The sequence below is a fragment of the Tyto alba genome, unplaced genomic scaffold, assembly GCF_018691265.1.
Source record: "Tyto alba isolate M040663 unplaced genomic scaffold, T.alba_DEE_v4.0 Super-Scaffold_38, whole genome shotgun sequence".
NCBI classification, from domain to species: Eukaryota; Metazoa; Chordata; class Aves; order Strigiformes; family Tytonidae; genus Tyto; species Tyto alba.
In genome coordinates this window covers 33,110,788-33,137,323 of record NW_024881313.1, presented here as the reverse complement: position 1 = coordinate 33,137,323, position 26,536 = coordinate 33,110,788, and the positions used below count along the sequence as shown (strand labels likewise).

At 40.8% G+C, this 26,536-nt stretch overlaps 1 protein-coding gene across 4 annotated transcripts in view; it reads left to right on the top strand.

Moving 5' to 3' along the window:
* DPP6 (dipeptidyl peptidase like 6) overlaps positions 1–26,536 on the top strand; it is a 559,441-nt gene that overhangs the window by 382,675 nt on the left and 150,230 nt on the right. For all 4 annotated transcript variants that reach the window (XM_033009667.2, XM_042801789.1, XM_033009666.2 and 1 more), the window contains exons 2-3: positions 1,207–1,321; positions 9,644–9,742. In XM_033009667.2, the coding sequence (XP_032865558.1) occupies positions 1,207–1,321; positions 9,644–9,742 (214 nt within the window). The remainder of the gene's footprint in view (positions 1–1,206; positions 1,322–9,643; positions 9,743–26,536) is intronic.

Here is a 26,536-nt window from a genome sequence, read left to right as displayed (position 1 = left end):
CCAGTGTTTTCTGAAGTTCAAAACTGTGAGGTTTGCCTGTCCTCCCTGTTCAGGTCATGTTGCTATGTATAAGAAAAGTTACAGTAAGTGAAATTCCCTGAATTGCAGAAAGACTTAGTCTATTATAAAGCTTTTTTTTTTTTTTTTCTGAAAAAAATAATAAAAAAATAGTATTTTAAAGAAGTACCAGCAGGTCTATGTTATACACACCATGCCTCATAATAAAGGAAATGAGGCAAAAATTCTAAACTGGTGAGGTCAATAAGGAAGAGGAGCATCCAGAGTTGCTCTGGCTGTGAGGCCAGATCCCTTGGGCAAATTCAGTCTTCCAGGAAAGTGGAGTGCACTGATATTTCATACAATTCCTGTGGATGTTTCAATGTGAGCATGAAATCACATTTAATGCACAGTGCTAAGGGGAATCCAGCAAAAAGCATTAAAGAGATAAAGTGCAATAAATATTGACGATCTTGTGAATTTAGACACAGCACTTCATAAAACCCTCAGTCTCAAGAGCAGGGGTGCCTTATACGTTGTAGACAGAACATATGGTACAACCACAGTGAAGTCAAAGCTAATCGGGGAATAGTGATGGAGCTTTTATTTTAAAGTTTTAAGGATGTGATTAAATTTAATGTATATGTTAGAGGTGGATCTTGTCTTCATGTCCTTTGTCCTACCAACCTAGAAATGCATGCAAGGTGGCCTGAGGGGATGTAATGTTTTCTGGGAAGGCAGAAAAGTTCACCATGGGGATATCCTTATTGATTTCTATCTCCATACATGCCCCTGTGAATTATTTATCTTCCCGTATTCTTCTCTGACATCTTATTATAAAGTCTCTTGAAAGTTACTGTAAAGCTCTTTATTCCCAGACTTAATGAGGGTTGGTAGGAAATGGGCTTTTGATAGGTGAGTTTGGATGAGTTGGTGCTGGCGGCTGGTGCCTGTGTGCAAGAGGGTGGTGGGAAGTGTGGGTTACACCACCGAGCATCCTATGGGTGCATTGCATTTATTCACTGTGTAATATGAGCTGGGGTGGATTCAATTAGTACCATGAGTCTTATTTGGCTTACAGCCTTCACCCACCCTGGACGCAGGGTGCACGGTGTAGTTCTGCAGGCATATGTTGCTGTTTGGATTTTGCTGCTTGTTTCCTTGACTAAGTACCTTTTCTAAATGTTCACTTTCCTTTGATGTTTCTAGGAGCTGGTGGGGAGTAACCCTCCTCAAAGAAACTGGAAAGGAATTGCAATTGCCTTACTTGTTATTCTCGTTATCTGCTCCCTGATTGTCACCTCTGTTATACTCCTGACACCAGGTATTTATAACTTTTAACTCACTTCCATTCTGTTTTAATTCTATAATTTTACACTTCCAAGGGCAAAAGGATTGCAAATTGACTGCAAAGTCAACATCAAAGGAATCATCCTTCCTATTCTTTATCTTGATGTGATGCTGAGTTCAAGGCCTTTCTTAGGTAGACTGTTTTAGAGTTTTTATTTCAAAGATCAGGGCTGTTGAGCTGAAGGTATGTGAATCTTGGTTGCCTAAACATACATAGGGAGTGTCATTTTATATGAGAGACATCTACATAGGGTGCTCAGTTAGGACACAGGACTTCCTGAAGTTTATGCCGACATGGAAGAGCAGCCGCCAGTTGGGTGGCATATCCTAGACCATCTAAAATGGCGTTAGATGCCTATGCTTAGGCACCTAAATCCCATCCCGTTCAGCTGGATTGATTTTTAGATTAGACCATAGTGTTTCAGCTTTACAAAGCAATTGCAGATAACTATGTGCCAGGTAACACTTAACCACAGCAAGTAATTAGTAACTTCCCAATAAGGGATTCTTTAAGTTAATCCCTTTACCAAGTTTCAGCAAAGTTCTGTGCACGTAGCCTCTGTAAATTACTTTTCTTACAGTAGCTGCTGAGGTTGTAGGCTTGAATTTTAATGTGGTATCATTATGATTATTGATTATTACATATTTATACAGCCCTGTAAATTTCCATGCCTACTTACAGACTAGAAATAATGTGCTTTTGCAGCTCTGGGAAGATTGTGGTCTGAATACTAAAAGACAAACAAATGAGACAAGACATAGAAAAGAGAATTCAGAATCAGAAAGGGTGAGGAGCTACCAAACACAGGAGAAGGCATACAGTCCCCTGCAGAAGGACATAGAGAAGAAAGGGGCTTCTTCTTAGATGAGTACATGTGAGTGATTCTAGGGGACAGCAGGACAGAGAGCACTTGAGCTGAGGAGCGGAATGGAGGCAAGGGAGAAATGAAACCATCAGAAATGGAAAGTCACGGGATGGTGAAGTAGAAAAAGAAGGTGGAAGTTGTGTGGCAGAAGTTTCTAGCTCTGTGTGTGAACTGACATGCAGTTCAGCAGATCTGAGTCATCTTCCCTGACACCATTCTTAACCCACAGTTCTGCTGTATGGTAGACTGGAGACAGTGATAAATCAAGATTTACTGGACTGCACTGGTTTAATTTGGAAATGAGTAAAGCAATCGCTGCGTTATCCTTTTGGTTATTTATCGTCATGCTATATTCAGTTTATTTCATGAAGTTTTCAGTGTGCATGTAAGTAGCACAGGGTCATGACAGAGTAATTAAGTAATTAAATTAATTTAGGCTAAACTTAATTAAGGATCATTTTTTAAATTACTTTTGCTAGGGTTCAGATTTAACACCTTTGGACAGTGCAGTTCATCTGAGATGTTTTGGGGCACGGTCTGTGGATTTTACTCACATCAGGCACCACTTATTTGCAGTGAAAAATATCATCCCTTACCCATTAGGTATGGAAACTTCACCTTCTATTTTACAGAAGTAGAGTCCCAGACTTTTCAAAAATACATGCTGAAGCCTAGATTCCTAAGCCTATACCTGTGAACATCAGAAAGCTGTCAGTTGCTCGCACTGCATAGATGAGACCATGGGTGCCACTTCCATCGAAGACCAGGATTCCATATAGAAGGATACATGGGGAGAAGCATAAGCATACCTGTACAGTCCTAAATACAGCCAAAGTCACAAGTCTTTCCTTTCAATGGACCACATGTAATAGTGATTTCTTTATAAGGATGGTGAGAATGATACCTGGTGGGGATTTAGCAGCTCTGGTTTCAATTCTGGGCTTCACTATAGCCCTCATTTAGGACTTCTCCTAAACCCTACTCCCACTTCTCCATGGAGAAAATCACACGTAAAATCCTCTAATGACTATTATGACTATAGATCCTGCAGTGCTGTTGTCCAGGTAAGTGCCTAGACAGAAAAGGTATACTGAGTACTGAGACCCTGTAGTTAATGTTCTCTAATTTAGGAAGACACAGGTAAATATGGGTTATTATGATGACCTTCTATTTTGCATAGTATGAAGTGGGAATGTGAAACACCCACATTCAATTATAAATAAAACTCACAAGTGTATTTGTGTGTTTATATTTGTAAATGCATACACAAAACCATTATCTGTTTGGGATATGTATGCACACACATGTATACATAAAAATCACAGTTTTTAGTATGTACTTAGCAACAACTCCAAATAGCACCACTGAGAGAGTCTCTGTGCTTAAAACTTACAAATATGCAAAGTCAGTTTCTATGCTAAAGTTTCCATTAATTTTTTATGAGATTTTTAATTGCTTGATTTGCTGGTAAACTGGGGTTGGGTTGTTTTTCTCCCATGCTGGTGTTTCAGAACTGTGTCCTACATGCAACCACAAAAACTCTGAGCTCAGCACTGCCTCTGTTTTTATTATGGATCCAGACAGCTTCATGGCGAGACTCTGCCAAGGGTAAAAAAGGTAGCTTAGGTTGCTGCTGTGGCTTGACAGCAGCCAAGTTCGGTCTTCTTTTGGGCCACTGGCCCTGGAGCTTGTTACGAGGACGCACTGTGGCAGAGGGTAACAGGAGGCTCATTTCACAGACATTTCCCACCAGCTGGTGCTGAGACAGACATTGAGCCTGGTTTGACAAACATAAAAAATATTGCATTGCTAATCCTGACTGAGGATAGCACATCCTAACAAGATAGGACTGGGGAAGATGGAGGAGCCTGTCCAAAAGGAGAAGCAGAGTCTGCATTTCCCTGCCATAAAATAGATCACTGGAAGAAGAAATGTTTATCATTTGGTAGCCAAACGGAAAAATAAATGATAGATATTTGAAAAAGAGGCCAGGAAAGGACAGGAGGACACCAAAACAAGGAGTTGAAGTAGTTTTGTGGATGTTCATGGGGAGCTGCTGCCAAGTCTGAGAGTAATATCAGAAAAAAAAAAAAAAAAAACAAAAACAAAACAAACAAACAAAGAAAACTCCTCCTCACTGGAAATTTCCCAGGTGGGGTGATGCAGTCTGGCATGAGCAGAGCACAATGCTGGAGAATACTTCAAATATTTTTAAATGTTCCTTCTGATGATAGTGTTGGAATCCAACCTGACACTGTCATACTAGTACAAATAACCTTTTGCATTTTACCTCTGAATTCCTTACTTTTTCCTGTCTATCTTGGCCATCTCCCTGACTGGGAAACCTTTCTTCTCTAAGTATTTTGCTGTTGGTTCAAAGGCCTGTTTTGCAGTGCAATACCAAGGCATGCAATGCAGTGATACTCTAAACCCAGTGCTGAACATTATGCAATGCCTACAGGGAGAAACTTGGGACTTACATGAGATAGAGTGCAGCATGCAGTCTTGTAGTCTGTGTTCAGACAAAAGAAGTAGTTAACTGGGCCCATAATTTGCATCATGATGGTGGTATTTCCCAATACTGTGAAAGCTGGTGTAGTCTCCTGCAAAACCAAAAGTAAGTGGTAGAGTGGGGAACAGGGAACGTTTGCTTAGCAGAACAGATAATGATTAAGGTATTTAATAGTTGAGGAAAAAGGGGAATTATATATCTCTTTGAGATTCTTTTGCAAAAAGAAAGAAGGTTTTAACTCTGGATTCAGCTGCAGAAAGTCTGAAATCTCTACTGGTCTGGGTTTCTCAGAGGCAAGTCACTCACCCTACTTTAAGATTAGCTCATAAACTGGGAACAGTGCTCTTTGCATTCAGCAGATATTGTAATTACAATAGCAGTGTTTTATTGCTAGCTAACACTTAGGTCTTATTTATAAAATCCTAATAAAATTTCAACATTTCTGTGATGTGATTTGTATATCCTTTGGTATTCTAGAACAACATTCTCAAAAGAAGCAGTAACTGCTGAAAGCCTGCATTTAATTACACTATAGTACACCTCATGCACACAACTACCTACGCTGAGGGACTCTTATTTCGTGTGTGTGTGAATTCTGCCATCCCACCCACCTTTGAAAAATGTGAAGCTATTTATACAAATGATAAAAGTGTGGGACTGAGCCTTTCCTAATTGATGGTTGCTCACTTGTCACAGCATATGGCACCTATTTGAATCTCATCCTAGCAGTGTTGTTTGCATATTTACATAGATATGCAAAAATTTATAGATATGCATGTATGCTCATGCACACACGCATATCAAAGCTGAAGAGAGGACCCAATCCTACAGAACTTTTGATTAAAAAACCTTCCCCAAATTCAATTAGACATTTTGCCTAGGAAGAGTCTGCTTTCTTGTCCCCTCTGTTTGGAAATGGAGGCAAACAGGGACTTTTTGCACATCTGCTCCTAATATTTAAAGCTTTCTGGAGATATATATCAAGTTTTCTCCTTTCAAATCTGACCATTAGCTGAAAAAAAGAAAGTACACCCAACTCCATATCAAAATTTTTACAAAATTCATAGGAAACATTTTTCAGAGATGGTACTAAGGTAGTCATTGCATAACATTAATGCACAGCATGCTGTCAGAGAGCCAAATGCATTTCCTAGAAAGCTTTGTAAGGCTTTTGCTAGTGAGGAAGAGCAAGGAAATACCCTGTGACCAGCTGTGCAGGAATGACATTTGTTTGTTTAGAGTTGTTATATAGAAATGTGTATTATATGCCATTAAAAAAAAAAAAAAAAAGTGGGATCTTACAGAAGAGAGAAAGGTTGCCTGTTTGCCTTGTCTGGTCACTGCCTTTTGGGTACAGAGAGGTCATCTGGGAGAAAAGAGGGATTAGGTCTGCCCAGGGATTGAGCAGGTATGCTGAGGTGGGAAGGGAGCTCCTGGCGTGCTGTCCACCGAGAGGTGGGCATCCATGGGCACACACTCACCCATGTGCTTGCAATGCATAATAGCCCAGAGTGTGTGAGAAAGGCATCTGGCACTGACTTGTAGCTCAGCCCTAAGGATGACGGAAAGAAAGGTGGGTACCCAAAGGTGACTGAAATCTTCTGAGCCGTGAAGCAGCCTCTGAGTATTGATGGAGTTGAGAGGAAGCTTGAAAGAAAGGATTGGTACTGGAGAGGCAAAACAGGGAGGAGGGCCAGCTCATAGCCCTTTTCTGTTTGAGTTTTCTGGGTTTCTCGAGGATCTTTGTTCTGCTTGTGTTCTGGAGAGGAAGGTTTTATCAGTTCAGCCCATTTCCCTTTGGGTGCACTGACTTCAAGGATGAGGTGCAGACAGATGAACCCGATAGGTCTGACCAACACATGGCTCCTGTCATGCCTTTAACGTTGAATCAAAAACAAAATGGACATGGTTTTCACTTGGTTCTCTCAGCATGTAATTTTGCTCTTTGGATGGTGGGTTTCTGATGTGGCACTCAAATCATAAGTCCTTGTGCCACCTGCACTACTGCCATGCTGCTGTGCTGTCAGGCCCCGGTTGGCAGCTGCCATCTGGGTCTGCTGGGGGGGGGCGACATGACTGCAAAAAAGGTGGTGACACATGCTTGATCCTCTCCTTCCATAAAGCCAAGGAGGCCTCAAGGTTTCTGCAGTTGGTTGTGGACACAGCTTGTGTCTACCAGCTCGCTCAGATGCTCTGAGGCAATGCTCAGAGACTGCTGCTCTGGGCAGGGTGGACAACCTGAGATCCCATTTCTTCTTCCATAAATGTCTCCACTGGGGCCAGAGAAATGGACTAGGCATTCCTAATGAGTGCTCTGACTTACTTATGTCTTAAATGAGAGGTCAGTAAATCTGATTTTTTTACAAAAGTATCACTGATGGGTTAATTAGTTATTTTTTTTTCTCCCTAGCTCTATGGCTGAGATTAATGTTGTCCATGGTTCATTATGGGACCTACTGCAGCTATTAGACCCCACTGTGGGAGACAGTAAGGGAGTCCCAACAACATGCCTTAGGGAGGCTTGTGGGTGTGCATGCTTCAGTTGCTACCTCTCCTTGCTGTCCCATATGAGGAGTTTGAAGTGCTGTGAAGGCACAGAGGTGAGGCAGCTCCCAGACTGTCTCCATCCTGCACAGAAAGAGGGAATGAGAAGGGCTTCCCACCCAGCCCCTTCCTAAATCTCCAGCACAGAGGTTTGCCTGTGCCTGCCCTTATGGTGGGGAAGAGGGTGTCCGAGTTCCCCAGGGTGACGTTTGGGAAGCGGTGCCTGAAACAACTGTAAGCCCAGGGCTGTATGTGGGCTCCGACCTCCTGCTTTGCACCGCCTCATCGCCCTGGGTATCCTGTGCTGGGGCCTTGCGCCATGGTGGGAACTAACTGGAACAGTTTCCTGGAGTTCCTCTGATCTATATTTTCCATTTTAATAAAGAAAATTATGCAGAAGAACTTGGCACAATGCTGTCACATAAAGAGATTTGGCTGAGAAGTTGTATTAATGTGTCTTAGTATTTGAAAGCCACATTGAGCAGTGTGCTTGAAACCTCAGACTTGGAAAAAATATGAAAATTGAAGTATATTATTTAATTTGGTAAAAATGATAGTTTGTATTGAAACACCTTTTAGTGGAACAAAACACTGTTCATACGTAATTTCCAGTGGTCACAGGTAGCTCAGGAGCTTCAATTTAGTGTAGTAAAGACATTTTACCTCTAATAAATGGCTTCAGAGAGGCTGATTCCACTGCTTCAAATCATGAGTGTGTTCAGTGTAAAAAGTTTAGTACTAAACAGTGTTAAAGACAGCTATGGCTGCATGATACCAATAAACCTCAGGCATGAGGGTGCTGTAGTGCTGAGAGATGCTGAAGCACACAACCCTGCTGTGTAAATACTCAGTGTGGTCTCATGTGTTCCTTTAAAGAGCAAATGTGTTTAAAGCTGACTGAAACATTTCTAGGAAAATATTTTTTCAGCAAAAAATTGAATGTTGGCAACAAATTATTCATGGAAGGTGACTGCTTGTCATAACACAAAAAAATACTGTTGGGAAAAAAAAAAAAAGAAAAGAAGGAATATATTAATCAAAATTGTTGGGTTTAGTTTTTCTTTTAAAATTTCAGCTTTGAGAACATGAAAATCCATCTTCATATTAACTAAGTACCCACAATAGAGTTCTGTTATGTAATATATATACTCTTCATCTGTAAGGTGCAAGAATCCATTGATTCAACATAAACACTTCAGTTATAGGCCCAGGAGCCTCTGTGTTGTGCTTATGAGAATTGTTACATAGAGGAGAGGTGGTGATAGAAATAAGAAGGTATAATTTTGGCAGAGAAGATGCTAGCTGCGGCAAGTTCAAGTGGTTAAATTTATGCCTTGGTTTTATTTAGTTGGACTCATGCATGTTTAGTCTTGGTGGCATCGTAGATGAGACAGATTTCCTTGTAACAATATTATACATGCAGAAAGAAATCAGTTGTGGATTTTCTTCAGATTGTGCTTTGCATCAGAAATCTGTTGACGATCTCTGACTGAATCATGGGAAGTGTGTAGAGGACTGTATGGAAGACAGCAGAGGAAGAAATACAGCGAGTATTTCTTTGTGGGGAAAGTGGAGTACTACAGAGCAGAGTTAAGAAGAATGAACTAAATGAAGGACACTGTTTATTACAAGCTGATCTTACAACATCTTAAACTAGCAGTCTGGTTCTTCAATGTAAATACTGTCCAGATTTCCATGTTTGAAAATGAAACTTTATATCCTTTCACTAAAAATGAAAATTAGTACGGGCCAGCTATGCAACATCTAAGGATTTAGGGTTATGTCTCAGATTTTTCAAAAACAGTTCTGCAGCCAAGTTTCTGATGCCCATGGAAAATTTTTTGTGAATTTCTGAAGTAGTCTGTATGAGCCCTTATAAGGCTAAATACCTTTTCAACTGTGGTTCTGTGTGACAGTTTTTAAGGAAATAAAAATATAAGCTATAAAAACTTGTTTACTTTTAATTACTTTTTAAAAATATAGCTAATTATTTCAGAATAGTCTTAGTGTTATATTGCTTTAACATTCTTCAGAATAGTAAGCATTATATAGCACTATGACATCTATAAATGTTTTTTTTTATAACTTTTAAAATATTTTTTATCAGGCTATGTCCGAAACAGTATGTTTTGGACCATATCTTGGTCTTTTTGTAGTTGATGAGTCCAGGCATAAATAACCAGGAAGTTTCTGTTTGTGAACCAGTAAATGGTTCCTCTATAACACTGACAATGGGAAGGGACTTACATGTGACAGAAAGCTTAATGTGGACTGTTTCCAAATGAGATATGACATAGCACTATTCACAGTTGCTGTATGTTCAGATACCTTTCAAAGTTGAAGTAATGGCAGTTTGTTTTCAAATGTTTTACAGTTGAAGATAACAGCTTGTCTCAGAAGAAGAAGATAACAGTGGAAGATCTCTTCGGTGATGATTTCAAAATTCATGACCCAGAGGCTAAATGGATAACTGGTGAGTGAGGCATGAATGTGTTGCAGTGTCTTTTCTTTGCTTCCTTGCTCTCTGGGCATCTCTTTTTTATTTCCTTCTTTATTTTTCCCATTCTTTATTTTGCTCCTGAAATTACAGAGTCAGAGTGGGTGGGGTTGGAAAGGACCTCAGGAGATCATCTTGTCCAACTTCTGCTCAAGCGAGGAGCACTAGAGCTGGTTGCCCAGAACCATGCCCAAAAATTCAATCCTCAAATTCCTATTCCAGCTTTTCTCCTGATAAATATGCAAACATCACTGCTCTGTCATTATAATTTTTTTATTTAGGGCTCTCCAGTGGGCTCCGCTATGCATTGAAAACTACAGCCTTTGGCCCAAATAGCTTCCAGCATTCTGTAGGTTATGTGGCGCATGGTTGGAGGAAGTGGTTGGAGCACTATCAGTCATTAATTTAATACAAAATAAAATAAAAAAAAATGTTTAAAAACTTCAGGATTATATTACCTTATCAAAACTTTTTTTTTTTTTTTTCCCAGCAGAGATGTGAAGCGTTGCTAAGCAACAGGCAAACAGTGGTCCAGCAGCAGCTGGGCTGCTCCTTGCACACAGGCCATGTGCTCTTTTTATCCTCTGCTGCCTTCTATTTTCTAGTCAGGGGAAAACCAAATAATACTTGAATTAATGCATGTAGTATTTGCTAGAATAGAGCTGTTTTGGGGCATGTAGATTCCAGCTTTCACTGGAAATTGCTGCAGTCTGAACAAGCTTTGGCAAAAATAAAATGATTTGTGTTATACCATTCATGTAGGTTCCAGTCCAGCTCCTGTTACCACTGAAGTTATTAGTTTTTCTTTTTAATTTAATGGGGAACTGGATTGCATTCTTCCTTGTGTTTGGCTTTCCTTGTCTGTTATGCCCATTGGGAATAATTTTAATACCTGTAATGAAAAGGGTAGTTCTGAATTAACATGTTCCCCAGCCACCCTCAGCACAGCTGCCTCCGACTTCTCCCACCATCTCAACTACAGGGAAAAGCAATTGTGGATGATAAGCACCTTCACAAGCACACCTGCCGATGGGCAGGTCCTCTCTTTCAGGTTGTATAATCTGCGACAATGGTGCTCCCCATAACCACTTTCTAGGAGTAATGATAATGGAAATATTAGCTGCACTGCAGTTCAGAATTATTTGTCTAGTATCCTTTTTTTTTAACACTGATATGCCTAATGAAGGAAGAGGTGTTTTATTGAAACCATTACTGCTATTTTTTTTATTTGCTAGAGTACAAGGGAATGATAATGAATTAAATAAACCTTTGCAGGAACAAAGAATGATTTCCACGGAGCTATGTATAACAAGCCCCCTCTGATGAGTATAGCTTTACAGGGATATAAGGCATATTTTCCACAAAACTTTAGTCTTCTATGAAAGAACAGTATTTCTCATGCTTTTCCCATTGTGATCACATACTGATGCTTTATACACTCTTATTAAGACTCCAATCTTGACATATTTTAAACTCCATCTCCCTACTCTATGTACTTTCACTGACTCCAGCACAATTTAACGTCAGTCTTACCTTATCTGAAACTGCTAAAATTTTGTTTCTGTACAGGACAAAGCACAAAGTAGTATTGTGCAAACATGCATAGATATTTTAGAAGGACTTGTTCTGTTACTGTGCTACTAATATCACTGATATTGGTTTTAATATGTCTAGAGTAATTTTATGAAGCCAATAGATATTCTGTAGATTTACCCAAGGTTGACTTCACATTTAAGGGTAAGATGCTAATCTTCAATGTCATTCATCCAAGGACGCAAAGCCATTTTACAACATGAATTACTTTTCTGCATTATAGTTGCTTTTCACAGCTTTCTCTAGCTGACTAAGTGGTTAAATCTTGATTAAGGTCCCTGATAAGCAAGATGAAAGACCAGTAGCCTGATATCCCAAGCACACATTCCTATTGGTCTCTTAGCCTCAGATTTTAAAATGCAAATTAAAGACTCTGAAAATGGCTAAGCCAAACTAATAAAACTTAGTATAACAAGAGTGATGGAATGCCTTAGCAGAAACATTACATATTTTAAAGTTGCATGTTTAACATTGTGTATCGACTCACCAAATGAGTTGATGTTTTGTAGAGAATTTGCACATTATTAAAATAGAGGTAGCTGCTGTGTATCCCTCTTCCCCTTCTTCTGCAATTAATTATATAGCAAAATATCATGGTCATTCAGAGATCTGCAAAAATCAGTCCTCTCAACTCTTCAAAGCTCTGTTTCCTTCCTTTCCCTATTGTTATTGCAGAAGATGGGAGTTTGGTAGGCTCACCAAATGAAGCGTGTTGCATGTTTAGGTGTATATGAATCATGTGAGGGATTTGCTTCCGAAATAGTTCAGTCAGTAAAATATCTGTGTTCTTCCCAGTAAGGGAGGGGCTGATTCAAACTCTCTGAAGGAGCAAGGTCTTTCCTTTGATTTAATTAAGTCTTAGAACAAATGTTAAAATAAAAATTTTAAAAGTATTTATATTCAGAATTGCACTTAAAACTATGATGAAAGCTCACTGAAATTGATGGAACGAGCTGATGTTTAAGAATTTTCTTGATTTGCAGTGGGCAAGTGGAAAAAATAATGTATTTATGATGAATAGCTCTGTCATTTCATTGACTTCAAAGGAGCTAGGGTAAAAGGGGAAAAAAAAAAAAAAAAACAACAGAGAGAACCAGTCTCAAAAGCTGACATAACTACATTTCCAGTACAAAGACTACAAGCTTTTCTAAGTTTTCACTCACAACTTGTGGCTGGTTTGTGGATATGCCTGCATCTTTTTTTATAGGAATTGCAATTAATTTTACTTAAGTGAAAGATGTGTCAAAGATTGAACTTTGAACCTCTTGGAATTTCTGTGATGCCACCTGTAATTTCAAATTCCAGTTTGCATTTTTATCTAGCAGTTTAGGGAGAGGAAAGAATATTTTGTTTAATTAACTGCTGCTTTCAGTGTCTTCTGCTGCCCCAACTTTTATTGATTCAGTTAAGAGCACTCTAGGGGGGAGTGACACATTCATAGACCATAACTGACTGCTCCAGAACTTATTTCTAGTTCCACTTCCAGGAACTGCTATTGCTTACTTTTGTCCTGTAGCATAAATAAGCACTGGATTTATTGTGAAGTTTTCACTCTTCAGGACAACGTAGTATATAGAAGTATAGTATAGTATAGTAGGAATATAGCAATATAGTATAGGAAATTTTAGATTGTGATGGTGATCAAATGACATCCCCCTACCCTGCAGTTCAAGTGCAAAGAATCTGAATTGCGTCCCTGTTGCAGCCCCATCCATCCCGTGCCTCCTCCTGCGCTTGGCTGCTCATCGCTCCGCGCATCGCACCCCACGTCGCTCTGTTACCATCCTCTGTTGTGAACTTACCTTTCCTCTACAACTATAATTATGTTGTCCATATGCTAAGCATGCATATGAGCTCCAATTAGCAGCTCATTTCATACTGTGTATCTTAAATGTTGTATTTGGACATTTCCTCATTTGCATATCCTCCTCCATACACCATCAGCAGTGTCCTGTGCCGTCCTTTTGTTAGTCCTCTCGCAGATGACAGATGGCCCACTCGTTAGTCAAGTCTCTAACTGCTTAACAGGTCTGCTCTCAAGCTCCACATTACTTTGTAATTAGGCTTCACAGTTACTGGGCTTTTCCTGTAATTCCTCTCACACAGGATTTTAGCTCAGGTTTCTGAAAAGCTCATCAGGATGCTGCAATGTTCTCGTAATGGTAGGCAAAACCCAGGATAAAGAAAGGTACTGGCATTTCATGCTGAAGACAGCTCAGTCATCTGATTTCTCCTGAAAACAATAATTTGTAGTCATTACCTGGACCTGGCCGGAGAAGCCGGTCGGGTTTTGAGTGCTGTCTTTGTGGCCCTGTGGAGCTGCAGTGATTCCCATCAGCTGTGAATCTGAGCCCCAATATCTCAAGAGCACTCCTCATTTTTCACAGGGAGGCAGCATCGTGCCCAACGTCAAAGTATGGAGTAGAGACTGAATCATATACCCCAGTTGCAGAGACTTATGCTTATCTTCTGTCTTTCTACTTAATGGCAAATCCATTTTGCCCACATTAAAAGTACTTGGCTGCTGTTGTAATTAGAAAAACATAATAGCAGCCTATAATGTACGGCCCATGCTTATTGTGATTGATTGGATGCAACGTGCCATCATTAGTTACTTCTTGGAGGATGTTTTTCCAGCCTTGCTGTTGGCATCTTGCAAGACAGAGTGTATGTAGCAGTGGCTGCTGCCAGGCTTTTTGGCTGTGTGTTAGTGACTGGAGGCTCCAACTAGGAGTGCATCTTCTTTGTGCTAGACACTGGCCAGACACAGCGAGACAGTCCTTGCGGAGAGGTTGTAGCCAAATGAGAAGAATAAAGGTTGAAAGGAAGAGCACAATATATTCAAGCAGCGAGGGGCACTGAGGCACAGGATACCAAAGGACGCGTTTTGAGGTCATAGGAAGTTGACTTTAAAAAATTCTAAAATCAAGTCCTGCTCTCCAAGGTCCCTGCCCACTTGCTTTACCTGCAACACTGGCAAAATAGTATTTATTCTTGTCTGAAGAGGAATAGTGGGTAAATTAGCAAAAGGCTCTGAATGACATTTTCTGAAATTGCTCAGTTATTTGGAAACCTGCCACTCAGTGAGAGCTAGAATCACCGTGTGCCTAGATCACATCTGAGAATGGCAGCCAGGCTTTTATCTCAAAAGTCCTTCTGAAAAATGCACTCATAACTAAATCTAAATATAATAGAGTAATTCTTTTATCTTTAATACTGAAGCACATATGTTTTGTTGTATGTTTTACTAATAGCATCATAGAATCTCTAGGCTCTTTTAAAGTCTAATATTGAATTTAATGACCTAGAACTAATAAGTTTTATTTACCATGCTGAAAAAAATCATCCTGTAGTAACTGAGGTAATTTATTTCAGTTTACCTTTAGTAATAACGCTCAGATCAACAACACTTGGATAGCCCAAATGCCCCCAAGTCTATTCTGTGCAGTGTAAATCTATTGCACTGTATTGATAAAAGCATTGATGCATTTCAAATGATGCAGATGCTTGTAGAGTAAATGAATTATTTATAGTTTGCTTTGCATAGATATTAAGAACTTTGTAAATGCTAATATTTTTCATCATGAAAATGGTTTGCATTCAGGTGCTGCTTTGACAGCCCTTAAGACTAAGATTGAACTGCTAGACAGCTATAACACAGTTTGCTGGAGTCCAGGCTTCTCTGGGCTGCTTCCCTGGGCCAAAAGATTGTCTGCTTCCAAGTGACTGCCCGAATTGTAAGGCAGGAGGAGACTTTCCCTTGGCAAGGTTGGGCTGTTGACATGAAAGAAAAACATCCTTCTGTTTGTCATCGGAGGAACAAAGTTGTCTTCCAGTTCAGTTTGCAGTGTTGTGTGTGTTAGGGATCTGCTTTAGGAAGGAGCTACGCCTCTGTGCAGGCACCCTTGAACCCAGGCGGTGCCAGATGAGGGCCACCCCAACGTGGATGTTTTGTTGGGAATGGCCTTCAGAAACCATCTGTTGTGAGTCATGAAGACATGGATGCTAGTGAAATAAGCACCCAGTGAACTTTGAGGTAGTGTTGGTGTTAGTGGAATGTCTATCTGCTTTGGAGATGGTTGATTACTATTCTTAATCTAAATGCCTTCATGAAGTAATATCCTGTGTTGCCAAAGCAGAATAGATAAGGACTCATACTCTGTCATGGTTGCCACAGTAAGAAAGAAGAGAGGAAAATGAACCATTTGAACTGTACTTTTGATTTTAGACCCTACTCTGGATCGTCTTCAGAGATTTCTACATTTTCATGTGCAGAGATATCTGTACTCTGAGAGCATTGAAGAGAAGTTGCCCTGCTCCTGCCTTACAGCTGCTGAGCAATTGCCGAAGTTCAGTACTGACAGTAACCTATTCATTAAAGACAGAAAACCTGGGAATTAATGGTGTTTAAACATACTGTCATAGGCCATGGAGGAGAGCATTTCTGCCTTGTAGCTGTTTTGTTCATTACTGTTAGGGAGTATGAAATGAGAAATCAATTTGGCTCTTTTAAAAATTAATATAGTCTGCAGGGGCAAGCTGGGGAGGAGCTCTGTACCTTGGCTTTAGCAGCACCTCAGTGCCCAGCTTCTCTGCAGAACTGGGGTGCTGTTGGGGCACATGGGTTGCTGTCAGACTGAGAAAATCATCCTTTGGCATGTACAGCAACTGCTGAATTTGGAGGCAGAAATATACTGGAAAAAGTCCTGTTTGTGAAAAATATCACACTCTAGAAAAGCAGAAGTAATGTTGTAATGGTCAAATAGGGGTTTTCGTTTGTAGGTTTTTTAAGTAGCTTGATGTCATGAGGAGGTCAAGATTTTCATAACTGCCTAACCCTATATTTAGGAGCCCCCCATAAGTAACCTAATCTCTTCAAAGCCTTCTGAACTGAAACCATTCCCCTGCATGTCACCAACTGCTGTTGAACCTGTGAGTCAGATGTCCTCCTGCAGTACCTAATAAGTATCCTCAGACTTTCAATGCAATAGCTTTGTATTTGTTACATCCCTGCACCATGCCAGGTTGAGTGAAGAGTCCAGCCCACAGACGGGGCTGGTGGGATGAAGTTCGCCTGGGAGAAGCAAGATGAAAGGCAAGAGTGATGGTGAGGGCACTGACAGTGTGATGCTGCGTGGGGAGGACAGGCTGCAGAGTTGCTCAGAGGAGCAAGGCAAGCGGGGAGGATCCTGGTGGTGTGCAAGGAGGAGCAGGAGCTGGAGTTGTGCAAAAGGTAAAAATGAGCCTGGAAGTCAGTATTGTGATGTTGCCTGAGAAATGGCTTAATAGCCTAAGATGAAGAGCTGGAAAATACATTGAATTGCTAGGGTAATATCAAAGGGAACAATTATCAAATTAAAGATGCCTGGAAGAGGCAGGTTATGTCCTTGGACTTCTTTTATCCTTCTTATCTGGGTTCTACTAACATCAAGTTCCCATAACTGTCTAATTCTGTTCCCACTGATTTTTGAAACAAAGCAGGAAAAATAGGTTCCCCCTGACTGGCAGCGTGATGGTCACACTCTCACACGTTGGACCAGCAAGCTGGTTTCCTATACTTTTTATAGCCATTAGCAAAAACAGATTGCCCATTTCCCTTTCAAGCCTGGCTCCACTAAAATTAGTGCTTTTCTCTCAAAGTAACTCAGAAGCAAGTCAGTGCCTCCTGCCGTGACCACGTCTGCTAGCAAGGAGCAGCTTTCGGGAATAATTTGAAGCTGTAACAGGTGTGTGAAATCTAGGACTGCTTGGGCTCCTTTGTGTGTTATATTTGTTTGCAGATTTAAAGTAAAAATCCATGGGAACTAGGTAGAAGCTGCCCTCTTTTCTCCTCCTCATCATCACGCTTTATGTCGCACCATGGTGCACAGCAGCATTTCTGTGCTCTGTATTGCTGGTGGTGAATGCAAAGCTGCTAAATTCAGTGCTGGGTCCTTTTACCCTGCCAGCCAGGCAGACATACTGCAACTGCACCCAGTTCACAGGGGGTAGCCTTCTGATTAAAAAAAAAAGGACACCAGCAGGAATGGAAGCGGGAAGGAAACAGCACGCTGCCACAGGGAGCGGCTACATCCACGGGGGACTTTTGAAGATGTGACTCACATCAACAGTGTATCTGCTGCTGGAATAAAAGAAACGCACACAGCAGTTCTGCCTACGTGCTTAACAGTTTGAATCCAGTTAAAAAAGGATCAGTTTTTTTTTTTTCATCTAGTTCAGAGTGCTTTGAAATCAAAACCTACTGCTCTCAGAGCCGTAGGAAAGGCACTGGTTTTACGGGGGCTTAACTGGGAAAGAGATTAGGTGTTCTCTCAGTGGGTGCTGGTTAAAAATCCAGGTGAACAACTAGAGGTGCATTGTGACACTGATAGATGCAGTTGACACCTGTGAAGCAGGTAACGGTGAGCTCCCAGCTGTCCCCAGCCTCTGGGGAAGGGGAAACTGCTGTGACAAAAATTGCTTTCGATAAGCCTTTAAAAGGATGGTCGTAATTGCAGTGTGGCAGGTTGAATTTGTACTAAAATAAATTTGGTATTTTATTTCTTTGGCCTCTTCAGAGAAGTATAACACAGGAAAGAGGAGGGAGAGAAAAAAGGAGAGCCATACTCCTGGGTGATGGAGCAAGCTGGATGCAGCAGAGGGGGATGGTCTCCCTTTCCCAAGAGGTTGGCAGTGTCTCACCATGAGGAGTGTTGCTTTGGGGGGGAGTAAGAAATATATTTCATTTAGATCCAGCACTGCTGAGAAAATCTGGGCAGACAGGTGGGGAACTGTAGGTAAGGAAGATCAAGAATGAGGGGTTGCATGAACTTGCTGAAGGTTTTCCTAAAAATCAGGCTAGTGGAAGGGTGGAAAAGTTGTGGGAAAGGGAGAGCTAGGAGATGAACACCTAGGAAAAAGCAGAGGGAAGAAATGAGGTGCATAATTGCAGGATATGCTGGACAAGAAGCACATTTAAGGGAGGACTGTAAAGGGATGATGGAGAAAGGAGAGCTCTGCAGGCTGTTTGAGCCTCTTGTTAAGCAGCTGATGCCCATTACTACATACTGCTATACCTTAATAGTGATTTCCAGAAAGGTTTATGTCTTTTGATACAGTCCATTTTTAGGTGGCACATATTCTGTAGGAGGCAACTTGTTTTTTTTTTTTTTTCCCTTCCAACCAAGTCAGTTTTCCATTTTTCACACTGCCCTGCCCAACTCTGATTCCTTCTTGAAAATTTTTACTTGGTGCAAAGCACATTTGCCTAGCTCAGTATCTCTCCCTGAGCTTCTTCCATTGCTCTTGGACACTTGTTGAACATGGAGTGCTTACCAAGGATTAATTAGAGCACTGTGTATTCTCCCATTTCTTCATTTTAATGAACATTAAATAAATATATGTGGGCATACCATAATTTCATAATTTGGAGATGGGAAATACTGTAGATCAGATATTTGTAGATGAAAAGTCTATCAGGCAAAGATTTACTTATCTAAGAAGGAAAGTCCCTGGTGACTTTGGATCTCCTGACTGTATTAAGCTGTTGAACATATAAGAAGCAGTACTTTTTTTCTTTTTCTTACAAGGAATAGTACCAGATGCATATAATTCATTAAAAGAAATTTAGAATGAGGTAATTATCACTGATCAAGGGAATATAATTATACTTTAAAATGTAAATATACAAATCTTACCTCAGTGAAAATTCAATTAAGAACAGAAGAGACCAAAGGTTTGCCGAGCCCCAAAACCTGTTTCCATGAGCGGCAATAAGTGTGTGCACAAGGACAAGTGAGAGGGCAGTGAACTTCATGCACTTTTTAGGTTGGGGAATTACTAGATCCTCTTGTATTTTTTCCATTCAGTAACATCAAATGTTTTTTTCTTTGAAGTCACTTGACAAGTGTCCTCCAGAGCCTCTTTCATCCACCATGTCCTTTGTCATCTAGTTTCACTGGCCTAAGACCTGTTGGCAAGAGGAACTGCTTCCTTTTGCTTACTTGGGAGCTTGCTCCTATTTGCTTTGCCTGATGGGCCATAGATCAGTACCTTGGACCCTCCTTGTCATTTCTTGAATGTTTTCCATCTCTAAAACATCATTTTAGAGAGCATGAGATGGGAAATACGCACAAGGATTACACGGGAGTATAAGGGTTGGCTTCTCAAATGTGTTTGAATTATCTGAGTTTCATGGCACTTTAAGGCTAGTGCATGCATGTAACATAATTTATTTGATGCCAAAGAAAAGCCAGAAGATTTTGCACTGTGTGAAGAGTTAAAATCTATAGGTGCCGATACCAAATTATACCACAGTGAGTGATCACAATGCCATAAAGTCATGTGTTGTAGGTCTCCAGCAAGACTTTCACACCTTTCTGTGAAACCAGCGCTGGGTTTATATGCATGCTCCTAAGTTTTAAAACTGATTACTTTGCTGACATCTCTTTCCATTGCCAGTAATGAGGAATAATCTCTGAGAGAAAATAAGGTGATCCTGTAAATGATCCCGAGACAGAAGTGGCTGTGCATGCTGAGAAACAATCCCTGATTATCAGGGTATAACACCTCTTAAAAGCCCCTTCTAGTCTCATGCTTATCAGGAAAAGAACTCAAGGTAAAACAAGAAGTATGAATAGATTAAAGAAGGAAAACAAAATGCAATGGAAAATTGAGTGGGAAAAAACTCCCTAGAACATCTGATTGATGGAGAGGGAGAGATGAACACCTAAACAGGTTTGTGTATGGCTGTGCAGGAAGTTTGCCTTCACAACAATTCCAGCTGGGTATGATGCCAAAGTTTCCCTTTGCTACTTGACTTAAAGTCCCAGCTGACGGGGATAGGTGACTGACTTACAAAAGTACTTACTTTGGTTCAAAAAGAGAATGAAATAAATCTTACAATTTTTAGTGCTCAAAGACATTACTACGATTGTATCTAAATGGCCCTGTAAGAGCTAAACATATTTGGAAGGTAAATGAAAAGAATCCAATGTTTAATTTCATTAGAAAAGATAATTTTAAAGTTTCAGGTTCTTTTGAAGCCTTATGCCTGATTTGTCAATGCTTAAGTTTTGCAATAATTCACAAAATCTGGATTACCAGCTTCAAAGCATTTTCACTTTCCAGGGAAGGCAGATTACAATGTCATGGAGGGGAAAAAAAGTAAACAAAGTTCAGTAAAAAGGCAGTGGGAAATTTCAAAGCTCAAGCCAAGAAAAGAAATAAAAGCTTCAGCTCAGAAGCAATTTCCCTATAAAAGGCAAAATTTTAAATCCACTGGATAAATGATGGTTATTTTTGCATGCATTGGACCTTGTGAAAAATCTACTGTACATTGCAGGGGTGGTAAATCCAACAGTTCAGAGAGACTTTGGGCTCATTGCAGTTATGTTCAGTGAGGTCATTTATGTAGAGTAAGTCAGTCCAGGTGCTGCTTGGAAGTGTTGGCCTTGCCACACACACACTGTGGTAATATCTGAATACTGTGGTACCTTCAGGTGAGCTAAGAAGAACCAACAAGACTTGGACAAACATATAAATTCGTCCAATTCTGTCTGGACAAAGCGTCCAGAAATTTTTCCAATAGTCTAATTTATTATCACCCTAATAAACACTTACTTTCTGCTCAGCAGCTGATTTTCTTGTTTCCTGGTGGACTAGAGCCTGTACCCAAGCCCTCCTGCTGCAGCTGGTGCTGGTGCTCAGCTGGCTGGCAGCATCATCAGGGAACAGAGCTGGCGAGGGCTGAGCTGGCCCACCTGCACCATAATGGGGTTAATGAACATATGCTGGGCCACGTGACGCTGTTTTCACTGCTGTTTATTATTGTTTTAGTTGAAGGACTGACTCATTTTACAAGACATATTTCCTGGAAGACTTGTGCGTAAGCCAGGACCCTTATTAAAAGTTTGGAGGTATCTTTTACTTCCTTATTCTCCTTCCCAGTAGGAGTGCAGGCCGTGAACTGTGACATAAAAAAAGTCTTCAACCTTTTTTTAAAATAACACCACGAGTATATGTGTACGTATAGACATTTATTCCATGTGTTCTGTATTTTCCTTCTTCCAGTTTTCAATTTCAGGGGCAGCATTTGTGAGAGTTTACTATTATCTTTACTCTTGAAGCATTTAGCTGATACCAAACTCGGTAGCATTCATATGACCTTAAAACAAACTAACCTTTAACATTTCTTCTTTATTTCTTTTCTATTTTTAATGTCTCACAGAAGAAGATAATTTTATAAGTAGAATTATGTATCAGTAATTGTTATATTCCTGATTTTTGTTCCTAATGGACACAAAATGGATACTATGGCTGAATTATCATGCCAGAATAGTGTGAGTATGAAAAACAAGACATGGTTTATTAGAATTCCATATTTTATATTTTTATTCCTTCTCCTAGGGCAGGAAACTGGGAACATACAATCAATTTTCTGTTGCAATCAACTCTTGTAGGGAAAACAATATTGAACTATATTCATGAGAGAACAATACTGGAAATAACATGTTTTTATCCAGTTTCAGGGACATTGTTACCTTGATCACTACAGTGAGTTTGTGTTTTTCCATCCAGAAATGTAGATTGTAGTGGGAATAGACATGGTCCAGGGAAGAATAAAGACCATGACAGAAGCATGGAAATGAACAATAAAAAGAATTGTGATGAGTAACAAAGAAATTATGTAAGAATATAAAATAAAGAAAAATATGAAGAAGTCAAGTTCTTTTCATTGAATAAGGGCATTCTTTGGTTTTAATGCCACCTGCTGAAAGTTTTTAACCCATTGACAAGATATTTTTGGACAAAAGATTGACTAGGATTCAAGAAAGGAGCAGTCATTCTTTTGGTGTAACCATTTTTCATCCATTGCACTTAAACCAGATGTGCATATCAGCTCAACAACACTCAAGTCATTAAATGGTGCATGATGTAGGTTCCTCGGTGGAGAGAGGAATAGGAAGAAGAACAAGTAAAATAAAGAATATGGGGATCATTTCTGGGTTTGCCATGGGGCTCCCTGATTGAGCTGGCACAGTCACTGCAGGCAAACTGATTTGAGATGTTAAGGGAAAGTTATTTACTAAGCTGACACTAGTTTTGTCATTCCCTTATGAATTAGTTTAAAAACAATGGGATTGTATGTATAATTGCAAACTGCTCCTCCAATAGCAGTTCCCTTGCAGTTGGTGCAGGGAGCCTCTGTTCTCCTCCAGGTGCTGATCCTGGCCCGGTCTGCAGCCCAGCATCTCATCCAATTATTTATTAGTGGTGCTCTGCAAGTGTTGAAAGTGTTTCCATTGACTCTGTAATATGGTGCCCTCTTGTGACCATCCAAAACCAGTAATTAACGCACCGGTAACTAAAATGTGTAGGACTTTGGATGTCATGTCTTATCTGTCTTGACTTTCAAAAGCCTGAAGTCAGGGTGATGGCCATGGCTTTGCCAGACTCCTTTTACAGTTAGACTTCAGCACAGTCATACTTTGCCAAATGTGTCTGAAGTGATAGAGTAGCATAAAAGGGATTGTGAAATATTGCACACAAAGTAATTAAAACTTTATCCAGAGTTGTACACACAGCAGAATCACTTGTTAATATACAATGATCTCATTGTGTCTGTACTGAAATTTTAGTACTCTGCCCACAATAATAATAATGAAAAGGAAAAAAATCCACTTTATAAGTTTCTTCTCTCCATCATGGCCACTAACAAGTGTAATTTTCTTGGAGGCAAAGAGAAGGAAGCAAGGAAATGCACAGAGGAATTAAGAAAGCAAGCTGTGGGGCCCCATTTTAATGAAAATTTAATCACAGATCCCTTTTTTTTCCTCAGTGTCGAATGGATTATTACATTTACATGTAACACTTTGGGTTATGCACTCCCCTGTGTGAAGCCAAACTATATGAGGCAGGTAAGACCAGTGCGTTTGGCAGAGAAAGAGGGAGGTCGCTGAGCGATGCTGCACTGGCCTGGGGCACAACCAGGGAGTGCTTGGAGCAAGTGCACCTGCACGGAGCAGGAGAGGTGGGGACAACAAAGCAGGAATGGTAGCTTGGGCTCTCATGTGAGCTGGCAACTACTATGGCAAAAGCCCTGGAGGTCTTATACTCCCAGTAAAATCTGTGCCACTATGTATTTGTGCTGCGCCACCCACGCTGGCCACATTGCAGAGCTGGGATAAGCTGATACATGCTGCCCGTTGTCTGCACTCTGTTTTTCTGTTCAGATGCATGGTGAGACCATGAAAAATATGAGGGGTGTGGATAAAGGCATCAGAGACCATTTCCTGGGAAATTAGTTATTTGGGGTTAAATTGCTTTTGGCCTGTGCTGAATGTGGGAAGTTTCTGGCAGGGAATCAAAGGGATGAGTGTAATCTGGTATCTCCAGCTGTCTGGTCATGGTGTAACCTAGGGGTCATCGGCACTTTTCCTGCTATAACATGTAGGGTTTGAAAAGCACATGGCATGAGCGCAATTGAACAGGAAAAGAAGATGTCAGAGAATTTTTGAGGCAGATTTCTCAGATCTGGAATATGCCAAAGTCATCTCAGTGTGCTGTGAAGTCCCCATGCTGCTGTCAGTCATTACAGAGAGATAAACTGAGAGCAGCAAGCAACAAGATGTATGTTTTTACTGTTGTTAGGATTTTGCAGCAGTTTTGTAATTGGGATGATTTGCCCTGTATGGAGTCAAAATGGATTTACTCCAGAGGATTTCATATTTTTTTCCTAATTGTAGTGTCTCCCTTTTTTCCCCCCCATGCATTATAATAGCAGGTAGAAGCAGGGAAGAGGAGTTATTTGAAGTTGAAATGAGTTCTCTGTTTCTCACACGAACTTCAGCTTTTCATGCCTATGCCACTAAGCCGTGATCTGAACCTACAGAGTTCCCAGAGTGGGGCTCTTTGAAGCAGAGTTCAGTCTCGCAAATGAGAGGCAGCAGCAGAATTGTACCTAGTTTCAAATTTGGGACTGAAATTTCAAAGGTGTGCTCTGCCCGGATTTCAGGCTTGGTGATGAGGTCTTCTCTGAATGAGACTGAATAAGCTTTTTTTTTTAGTTTAGATCTTGAAAGATTTGGGATTAGACAAAAAGTAGAAAGAGACTGGCATTACTGATTTTTATAGTTTTAAGTTTTCCCAGGACTCAGCCTTCTTCGAGCTTTTGACACATTAATTTACAAGCCTGCTAGAGATGCACGTTGATATGGGAATTTTCCTGAGCTATAATTGTGTTTTATTTTATTGGTACTACTGTAAAAGCGCTATATTGGTGCACCAAGTGCAACTGCATTGGTGTGATGAGCAATTAAAACCACTTATTGCATAATAAAGTACATTCTATCATGTTGCACTTACTTAATGTACCAATGCAATGTGTTCTACAGCATTTAGCTAAATTACAGTAAATCACCTATTTAAAGAAGTTTTCCTTTCAGCCTCTCATGTGAAAAAAAAAAAAAATGCTGTAGACAGTAAAAGGATAATGACCCATAATGCCAGAAAGATAAAAATGGGATTTCAGTTGTCTCCTGGAATTAAAGGCTGTAGCAATGTTGTTAAAGGCAAGCTGTTCTCAGTCCCCTGTTGCTCCCTTGCATCAGCATCACGAAGTATAACAGACTTACTTATTTCTGCATTGCAGAGTAGCAAGGCTGAAGAAAAGAGAGTTGCTGGTGGGGGCAGGTGGATTGAAGACAAAAGGCAGGGTGGTGGCAGGGTGCTGTGATGAATAACAAGCGCCAAGGTCTACAGGGACTGTCCTTAAGGACCAGCTCTCGCTGAGGGTGGGGTGAAGCTGTGGGTATGGAAATGGGGTTTGTTGCCGTTCTCCACTCGTGATCATTGCCTCTCTCTCTCTCTGTTATCCCAGAGGCAGCTTACTGCAGCACCAGGGGACAGGGGATGGGAAGCCTTCCCTGCATTTTCTCTCTGGGAAGCAGTTCAGTATCAAAACAAGCTTGGCTTCTGCTTTGGGGAGGGGATTTCAGATTCAGATACATGCTATAAATATCAAATAGATGCACTGCAGTATGTCTTGAAAGAACAACAGATCGTAGTATTAAATGCATCATAACAACGGTCTTCTTTTCCAGCTGAATTTGGAATTGCATCTGTTTGGACACCTGAAAAGACTTCCATCGGGGACTGACTGTGCTTCTATTTTGCATTATATTCTATGTGGTTGCGTTTCACATCAGTTAGTGAGCAGGCACAGGCCTAGCGTTTGTTGAACATCCTTTCCCTGTGCTTTTCTGAGGAGTAAACCATACCTGCCCCAGGGAGTACAGGTCCTGGGGATCACTCTCCTTGTCATGCAAAGGTATGTGACTCCAGTTAGGCAGATATTGTCCTAAGTAGGTCAATAATCCCGCAAGCCTACTAAATAAGATACAATTTCCCCTTTCGTGAAAGCAAAACAAAGTAAGTATTTCTCTAAGCCTGTCTCCTTGCTCATATCATGCTCAACCTTCTTTCTCTTCTTTGGTGCTTCTTGTTAATGTTTGCTGTTTTTTTCCGACCGTTTTTATTTCCTCTGTGAATTTATCCTGTTCTGTCATTTTGCTCTCTGCTTCCATTACCCAAAGCCTTAGGCTCTCTCTCTCAAAACCAGTCTCTAAAGATAGCAGGTCTGTGCTTCTGCTGCATCTGGCAGGATTAAGGGTTTTTTCAAGGTCTTGGCCCCAAGGCAGTAGCCTCTTAACCTCAGCTTGTCCTATTTCCTCCCCTGTTTTGCTCAGAAAGCAGGTTTTTTTTACAGGAAATCCTAAGTCGCCCCCAGTTTCCTTTCCGTGCGAGATGCTCACGTGAGCTGCGTGGATGGCTGTACTGAACGTGGAGATGCTCATGTGAGCTGTGTGGATGGCTGTATTTACTGTGTACGCCTGGTGCTTTGCCTGGCTCTGACGGGCTGCTCTCTCCCCTCGGGGCTCTGCTTTGCGTGGGCTGGCTTGCGGGGGTGAGTGCCGATAGTCACAGCGGCGAACACTCCCTGCTGCCGAGCCCACAGCCTGCCTGGGTACCCGGTTCAGTTGTGACACCGTTTCCACAGAGACATATTGTATTTCAGTGTAAACTGGCAGCCTCCCCCAATCCTGCAAATGTGGGTAATCACTGCAAGCCGTATTTTTTTTTCCTGTCTGCCACAGGTTTGCTTTCTCCAGCCAGACCCTTCTCTTTGGCCACAGTGTG